Raw genomic sequence first — 9,355 nt, 5'->3', positions numbered from 1 at the left:
TCAGTTAAAACCACTTTGATGGTGAGTTCATGCGGTGCTTATTTTTCCATTCTTGGGATACTTCACTTAGTAGAATGGGCTCCAGTCTGGGGGATGGACAGGCTTGAAGCTCTGATTCGGTGGGGGGGGCCAAGGGCAATATTCGTAACTTAAACATTCAAACCACCATAATATGCTGAAATAAAAAAAAAATGGCATGGAGGAGATACTATTCATATCATTCTTATTGTACAGATAGGGAAACGATGTATAAAAAAGTTAACTAATTTCCCCAAGATCACAGAAATAGCGAGGACTGCAGGCTGAATGCAAACAGGCTGACTATATATCCAAAACAAAACAAGACGAAACTCTGTATAGTCAATCAACCTCACAGCCCTTGTCAAAGGCTACTTTTTAGCCCATAAAACCATTCAGGAGTTTTCTTAAAAACAACAAAAACTTCAGCAGAATGTTGATTCAATTTAGTATTTCTAGAAAACCTTATTTCTATTTCTAGAGTTTTCCTTATTTCTTTAGTTTTCTCCACTGGCTTGATTCCTGCTGTTGTTTTGCCGACAGGGAAGCGGTCGTGGTGACCTAATTCACATTGTGCCCAGGGCGCACCATCTAAGCTCCTCCAGCCTCTTCCATGTTGGTGTTCAGTACATGGTTCCCAAATTTCTAGCTATAATTTTTTTTTTTTTAGGAAGTAAAAAGGGATTTGCAGATTAGCCCATACAATTTACAAATGAAGAAAAAGAGGCCCAGAGAAAATAAGTGATTTTTAAATGCCTCTAGGAGAGCTGTTTGTAGAAGCAGCAGAGAGCTGGGGTGCTGCTTCCCTCTCCCATGCTGCCTCAGGCGGGTTAATGTATAACGGGTAATCTTTGCTACCAGGAGCAGTTTCCTCAGGCAGGTGTGGCATGACTATCTGCGTGTGTAACCAGAGCTACAGTGCTGGGCAGAGAGGTGGGGTGTAGCCAAAAGCCTTTTCTATGCCTGTGAGTTTTAAGTTCTAGCTGACGTGGCCAGAGGCCTTTGTCGCCATTTTTGTTTACCCGCCTCTTGCTAATTTGAATCCTTGACATTTTAGCTGAGCTCTGGAAGCTACACAAATCTCACTGTAGTGGTTTGCTTGTCATCTGAAGCGTTGCTTAAATGAGTCCTCCCTGGCCTCCCCTCCTTCCCAGGGGCGCACTTACTTACAGTCGCTGTTGCCAGCTGACTCCTTAAATGCACCGAGCGCTCTGTGGCAAGGCCGAGGACTCTCTCTGGCTCTGACACGCTCAAAATTTTACCATTAGTGTGGATAAATATATAGAGGGCTTGCTGAGCCAACTTACAGATGACAAAAAGGTGGGAAGTACAATGAATATAATAATGGGAGAATCAGGTTATAAAAAGCCACGTGGTTTTCAGAACAAAGTAAGTGATAATTTGGTTCCACTCATCTTAGTCAGAACCACATATGGACTTTTATTTTCCATTTTAGGCACTAAGGACACAGTTAAACTGAAGAGCATCCAGAATTTTTAGAAGAACAAGAGATGATTCAAAGCATATGACAGATATAATAGTAAGATGGTTGAAGGAACTATAATTGTTTGTCCTGGGAGAATAGGATATCTGTCAAGAACTGTGAACGTTCTGAGATTTTACCCTACTTGCAAGCTAACAACTTTGCCATAGTTTCATGGATGCTAGCAGAAGATATAAGACTTATGGGTCAGAGACAAAGGACAGTTTATTACTCACAGCAATCTTGTGCCAGTTCCTTAAGATCAAATTCCCATAGGGCAACACACATGAAAATCCTCCACACATAGTGGATTGCATTACAGGAGAGGAACTGCAATCTTAGGAAATCCTAGTCTTTTATAACGGGCTGCAAGCAAACCTGTCCAACCATTTTCCTAGGGCAAGGGACATAACTATCTCCAAACAAACATCTTTGAAAAGAACAAAATGTTGTCAGCGCACCTGCTGGAAAGACATGTGAAATATAGGAGAGACCCACAGAGAATTGGCTTTCAACAATAAAATGCATCTCGAGAGTTGTCATGTTAGCAAGTTATTAGAAATTTCTGTTATTCCAGAAGATAAAACAAGGTTCAAGTGGTGAAGATTACAGAAAGACAGATTTCTGGCAGATATGGAGATATATTTTATGAGCAACCAGAAAAAGTTCCAAATGGGATGGACACTTTCAGAAGTTAGACATGCAGCCCTTTGTTGTTGACTATTGAGAAAAATATTTATGCCAGAGAAGTACTGGATTGAATGGTCCATTCAGCGTCTTCCAACACTCCGATTATCAGAAAATAGGGGCAGTGAAAGAAGTGAAGTAACTAGGGAAAAAGGCACGGCAGAAAAGCATACAGTGCACTCTCAAACTTGAAATACTTCCCTGTACATTTTCCGAAGTTCTATCTATGTCCCAAGAGGATCCAGACATCTCTTTGATAAACCATAGACAGGGTGATATCCACAGCCTTTATACAGTCGATGTTGTAATCTCCCTCGTCGTGCCTCTTCAGCCAAGAAACACAGTTGAAAATCTGTTTGGAAATAAAGCAACTTTGAAGCCTTATCCTAGATTGATTATACTGAGTTTTGAGAAACAGAATCTTTCCTAAGAAATGCTCTACAATCTAACTGAAAATACTTCCTGTTGCCAAGACACTTAAACTGAAGAGTCAGAATCTTTTAAAAGAAGATATATCATCCATAGGGCTTTTTTTTTTTTTTTTAAGAAACAAAACATATCTGCCCCCCTCCCTGCCAAAAAAGACTACTTTTGATTATTATAACTCTCGTGTCGATTAGCAAATGGATATTTTGCACATGGGTTTACTAACTGGCCATTCTGTTTGAATTCATCTATCTGCACAGCACACATGTAAGATGACACAGCGACAACCCGTGTGTGGAGAAGTCACTGTGGTCACGCCATATGACCTCTTTGCTTCTCTGTTTCTTTCTATGTAAAATGAGGGGCTTGAAACAGATGCCAGCAATGTTCTTTCCAGCTTTTCAAACTCCAGAGAGCCCAGGAAGAGCCACTTTCTTAAAAGCTGGCATAACCTTGGTGCTGCTAGTAGCATTGGAAGAGAATAATGGTGGAGATCTCTTTTGAAAGATGGTCAAAGGAATCTCTCTTACTCTAAAGCAAAGAGAATGTAGAAGCATCAGTCAGGATGCTGGGAAAGGCTGAGGGATGGAGGGATCCAAGAGGACCTCGTGGTGCTTCAGGACAAGACATGAGTACAGTTCATCGCCAGAAACTGGAGACAAAATTTCTATTCTACAGCAGGTAACCCTATTCTTACAAAAAGGAACCTGGGAAAGACCACAGACTGGCTGGCGTGTTGGGCTCCGGCTCGTGTGGCCAGAGCAAGCTGCAGGCTGGGCAGGCCGCGGCTGCAGAGTAGACGGCTCTCTGGAAACCATCCGTTTATCTTTCTTAGAAATAGATACAAACAAAGCTCAGAGGATTCTTCTTTTCTGCTTCAAAACAAGGGAATAATCTTTTCTCACGTGGGCCAGTTTGATCCTGTGTCACACACGCACATGTAGAGATTTGGGTACTGTTTCTGGAGATCATGGCCTTACTGTAGAGCTTTCTTGATTCATCAGTAAATGAAACATCCATCTTACATAATTTTTCTGAGAAGACACACCTCATATATCTCACAAATCACATCTCAGATTTTGTTCAAGGCTTTTGAGCTTAGGATGTTTATTGAAAATAATTGTTTCAGTGTGTTTTACATGCCAATTCTAAAAGTTGACATTTTGAAATTACAAGGTTTTCTAAAAAATAATTTATGGTGAACACGTGAAACTTCTCATCACACCAAATTTATCAATGTCCTTATAATATGAAAACTTCAGTATGTCAGTAAAGCACTGTACAATGAATCCAATAAAAAAGGAAGTTGAACACATATTTTTCCTGCATACATAAGAATCTGCTCTGTCTACCTTTTGCCTCCTAAACTATTGTTTATTTTGCCTCAGCTTTAACCCTTAAAAATAGCAAAAGAATTGTCCGTCTTGGAATGTTTATTAATTTACCAGCAGGAGTCCACCTAATCTCCTTCACAGCCCACGTTAAACTTGCTTTATTCAGTGTTGAAGATATTTTAAAAAGGTCTCTTGGTGGAAGAGATGTTGATCTAGAACTGGGGGTCTCTTGGGGCCATAAACAGTGGGGGTGGGATTCAGACAGAGCTCGGGCTAAGAATGAGGCTGCCACATTTTTCTGTTCTAGAGAATGACCTTGGGAAAGTCTCTCTCTTTTTTTTTTCCATCCTGGGATGCAGATATACACGATAAAGGCCAGCTGCGCTGGTTATAAATATCTTGGGAGATAGGCAAAGTGCTGCACTGTAAGTGCTGTAGCAGAACGCCAGGAAAGAGAGGACTTCTGTGACCTTTTGAGAGTATGCTGTTCACCCCAAGGAGCCCAGAACGATTAAAGCAGAGAGCCAGCCCTGCTCGCAGGGGGATCGATTTACTCTGAGTAGCCCAGAGCTTTTTATCACTTGTGGTGGCACTCTTGCTCTGGACAAGGGAGGAGGGGCCCCGGTGAGGGGAGGTTGAGCCAGGAGCAGTAATCGGAGAAGGAAAAACAGACATAGAGTGGGGAAGAAAGGGAAGAGAGACAGGCGCGCAGGCTGCGCTCAGGGGCCTCCTGGAGGGCAGGCGGGGGTTTCAGTCTGTCCCCGTCACAGAGGTAGACCCCAGTGTTGGCCAGAGAAGAACGCGGAAGCAGAACTGACCCCTCCTCCTCATGTCATTGTCTTTCTCATGAGTCTGCAGTGACTCCCCCACTGGATTTTTCTGCCGAGGACCCTCTGACGTCCCGCTGCAGCTGTGTCCTTCCCGCCCCGCGGGAGCTCCAGCCGCTGCTGCCAGCTGGGCTGCCCCCTCCCCCGCCATAGCCAGAGCCCACACCTGCACCTCTGCTCCCTTAGTCTACGGGATTTTGTCCTCCTTTGCTTTGCACGTATCTAAAACACCTCCATCCCCTTAGGTCGAGATCTAATTTATTTTGCAACAAAAACTTACATTACATAAAGCTTTATACCAAGCACTTAGACATGCACAGTTACACTCGAACCATTGTCTCCTGGGACATCTCCTTCACTATTTTGGCCCATATTCATCTTTTTCCGTACTGTATCTCCGGAGTATTTGTTCATTAACCCAACTCTACAGAATCAAGCCCTAGGGTGAGAAGGCTGTGGTGATGTCCGTTTCAACAAGCTGCCCAGGAGAAACTGAGGAGTTAGGTTGACCTAAGGTGGTAGAATTTTGACTATTGCTGTTTATATTTTTCTACATTGTTTGATACATTTTACCATGATCATATATAACATTTATAATAAAAATTCATTTACATATTAAGCTCCCCAGTTGATTCTGATGGTGTGGGAACCATAGGTCCATATCGATCATTTGAACAATGATTCAGTCACATGCCTTTTTTCATTTATTCTCTCTCCAACAAGGTAGAAAAGTATTCAAGAGCAAGAATTCGCCCTGTCTTTTTCCTCTCTCTCCAGTGCTGGCAATTCCAGACTTAAAGCAGGGCCCCATAAATACTTGAGTGGTGTTGAATAGACTCTCAAAAAAATAAGAAAATATTTAATAAAGACACATATGATATAGTATATTTGAAGGACAAAGAAAACCTTACAATTAGTATATTAAAGAAGTAGGTATTAGTAAGACAGGAAAAATACTCAGGTGATTTAATGGTCCACAGGATGACCACAAATTAGTAGCAATGTTTTGCTTTAGATCTAGAAGCAAAGAACCTTTGAAGGCATCAATAAACCTGTAACAGGTAGAAACCATGAGGAGGATCACTCTTTTTAATCCAAAGCATTCTTACAATGTGTGTTCAATTAAAAATTCTACAGCTAAAGAAGACATTTGAGTAGCTAGAGAAAGTTAAGAAAAGAATCCAAACTCTCATACGTTGCTGGTGGGAATGTAAATGATGCGGCTGTGTGGAAAACAGTCTCGTGGTTCCTCAAAAAGTTAACCACAAGAGTTACCATACGAACCAGCAAATCCACTCCTAGGTGTATACACAAGAGAAATGAAAACACATGTCCATACAAAACCTTGTGCACAAATGTTAGCAGCAGCATTGTCCAAGATAGCCAGTGGATAACCGTGATAGCCAATGGATAAATAAAATGTGAGATAAGGCCGGGTGTGGTGGCTCACGCCTGTAATCCTAGCACTCTGGGAGGCCAAGGAGGGAGGATGGCTCGAGGTCAGGAGTTCGAGACCAGCCTGAGCAAGAGCGAGACCCTGTCTCTACTAAACATAGAAAGAAATTATCTGGCCAACTAAAATATATATATAGAAAAAATTAGCCAGGCATGGTGGCACATGCCTGTAGTCCCAGCTACTCAGGAGGCTGAGGCAGTAGGATCGCCTGAGCCCAGGAGTTTGAGGTTGCTGTGAGCTAGGCTGACGCCACGGCACTCACTCTAGCCCGGGCAACAGAGTGAGACTCTGTCTCAAAATAATAATAATAATAATAATAAATAAAAAATAATAATAAAAAATTAAAAATAAATAAATAAAAAAAATAAAATGTGAGATAGCCAACAGTGGAATATTGCTTGGCCACACAATGGAATAAAGTACTGATCATGCTACAACATGGATGGACCTTGTATGTATGCTAAGTGAAAGATGCCAGACATGAAGGCACATGTTGTATGATTTCATTTATATGAAATGTCCAGAATTGGCAAATCCATAGAGATAGAATGTAGATTAGTGATTGCCAAGGATTGGGAGAAGAGGGATGGGAAGTGACTACTAGTGGGTATAGGTTCTGGAATTTGATAGTGATAAGATGGTAGTACAATTCTGTGAATATACTAAAAAAATCACTGAATTGTGCTCTTTAAAAGGGTAAGGTTTATGGTATATAAATCATATTTCAATAAAGCTTTAACTAAGGTAAATAAGAAATAACAGAATCAAGGGTGCATATGGGGAGGGGTGGGAACCCAGGCAGCAGGATACCAAAGAATGAAAAAAAATGGGAGGTTAAAAAGCAGTTTTACTAAGGGCTGCCTTTTTGGGTGTAGTCAACTTTTAAATTTTTTTTTAATTAGAAAAGATGATGACTAGCTGAGGAGAAAATTAGAAAACATAGATTGTAAATACAGCCTCAGGGGGTTGGTTTAAATACAAACTTTTCCCACCAGTAAAAGTTGGAATAAGAGCTGTTAGCATGTCCCTCTTTGGTGGACTTAAAGAGGGCTCCGAAGAGATTTATCTGCACAGGACGATTTGGGGAGCCCTTCCTGAAATGGAGAGGGATGACCTTCCATGCTCTTTGCTCTTTTTTTCTCTCTGTCCTGGAAAACGTTAAGCCTCAGCATCCAGTACCACACGCCACCCTCGGCGGGTTAGTCCTGGTGAAATAAGAGAGGAGACATTCCTGTTTCTTGAAAAGTTTTATTTGGTAACTATATACAGTCATAAACACACATTCCTCTGTCGACTGTTAAAGTCTTCTCCTCTAAAACAATTCACTTTTTATTTAAAAAACAAAAAACCTTGAAGCTGCACTTGCAACCTATTATTATATTTCAATCATTCATGTAAAGAAAGTAAATTCAGGTTACGTATAGCTACTTCTACACATATTATTAATAATATGAATACATAGAGTATACTTGGCCTGCTGAATAGTTTTTAAAACTCTGTAGCCTTTGTATTTGGATTTATTTGAAAAGCAAAACATCATTCTCACTCATATTTACCAAGGACAGAAGCATGTCTTCGAAGCCCCCCCTGCTCCCGGCTTCAGGAGAAACAGCAGCTGCTTTGGGTCCATCAGCACACTTCCTCACTCTGCTCCGGGCCGGACCCCGCGGAATAACAAACTGAGAGGCAGGACTAGAGCAAGGAAAGCTCTTCTTGGCCTTGTCACCAGATTCCTATCCGATCCTTTCTAGCCTTTTCTTCTCCGGTCAGATAGGGGAGCGCTTTGTTCTGTGACAAAGTCTCCGTAAGCACTGATGCTCTTGATTTCATAATCATACGTGTTCGATAATATTCATTCACTGAGCAAACACAGAAATGTAAACTTTCTTATTTTGGGTCAGTAATATAAACCTCCATTTCCAACATCCTCGAATGTGTGTAACCCAGAATGAGTTGTGGTCCCAGGACCAGATACTGTTAAAATTTGGTTTGTTGAGAACACTGAATGAAGAGAATCCTCGCCGGGGCGTGGGGCGCTCGCCCGCCTGGGTAGGGGACCCTGCCCCGTGCCCGCTAGGCCAGGGCGTGGTCGAACTGTCCCTTCTCCAGGCCTTCCAGCCCGTCAGCCCAGGTGGAGGTCGGCATGCTCCGATACGGGTCCAGCAGAATCCGGAAGCACCTGACGATAAGGATGCCCAAGAAAATAAACAGCAAAATAACAAAAACAAATGTCGTTTTCTGCTCCAGAGACATGCTAGAATCTGATGACACGTTCCCGAGGGGCACCAGGGGCGAAGGGACGAGCTGTCCTCCGTCCATGGTCCAGGGAAGCCAGAGCACGGGGTCTTGCGGTTTCCCTGTGGTCCATCATCAGTCTGCGGTGTGCATGGCGGCCGCACCCTGCGGAGGCTGGGTTGTCTGCGGGGAGAAAGAGAGAGAAGGAAAGGCAATAACGGTCAGGTAGCAACCTTATTTTCTAGGCTCACAGTCATGTTTTTCAAAGAGAAGAACTCTGTAAACCAGCTTTCTTTTTCACCAGAGATGCTTAATTCTGCATAATTATGGAGAAAAATATTTTACTCTTGCATGACATTACCAGATGGTTCTCAGAAGAACCCCCTGGGGCAAGGAGGGGTGGCCAAGGAATCCAACTATAACGTAGGAGATGAGAGATGTACGAGGTAACGTTGACCCCAGGGTACGCTGTCAACTTGACGTCCAAACCCAGCCTCCCCTGCCAAGTGTCTTCCAGCTCCCTCCAACGGTATCGCTCGCACATTATTCTTATAATGGTAGCACTGAATGAGCACCACCTGTGTGCCAGGGTGGTGGCTAAACTTGACATATGTTAGCCACTCTGCTACAAGCTCTGTGGACGCAGGGACCTCCATTAGCCCCAGTGCAAGGAAACTGAGGCTAGAAAAGGTGCTTAATGTAGAAAACTCAGGCAGCATCAGGTTTTGGGCTCTGGTTTTGGCCTTCAGCCTACTGCTAAGTGAGTGTGGGACCTTGGAGAAGTCACTAAGCTGTAAAAAGCCAAGTAGAAATGCCTGCATGGCTCGTGGTGCTATAATGAGGATGAATGTCTGCGAAAACCCTTTGAAAACTATACAGAGAAAAACAA

At 42.7% G+C, this 9,355-nt stretch overlaps 1 protein-coding gene across 1 annotated transcript; it reads right to left on the bottom strand.

Annotated features, from left to right (window-relative positions):
* Positions 1-8,304: 8,304 nt before the first annotated feature.
* Positions 8,305-8,550, bottom strand: CTXN3 (cortexin 3). The gene has a single exon (XM_069492757.1). The coding sequence runs from the start codon at positions 8,548-8,550 to the stop codon at positions 8,305-8,307; it is 246 nt and encodes an 81-aa protein (XP_069348858.1).
* Positions 8,551-9,355: the final 805 nt, after the last annotated feature.

The sequence above is a fragment of the Eulemur rufifrons genome, chromosome 17 (genome assembly GCF_041146395.1).
Source record: "Eulemur rufifrons isolate Redbay chromosome 17, OSU_ERuf_1, whole genome shotgun sequence".
NCBI classification, from domain to species: Eukaryota; Metazoa; Chordata; class Mammalia; order Primates; family Lemuridae; genus Eulemur; species Eulemur rufifrons.
The sequence above is the reverse complement of the archived record's forward strand: the minus strand, read 5'-3'. Positions and strand labels throughout refer to the sequence as shown.

Coding starts and splice junctions, on each gene's coding strand:
- CTXN3 (XM_069492757.1), bottom strand. CDS start 8,550: ATGGACGGAGGACAGCTCGTCCCTTCGCCCCTGGTGCCCCTCGGGAAC.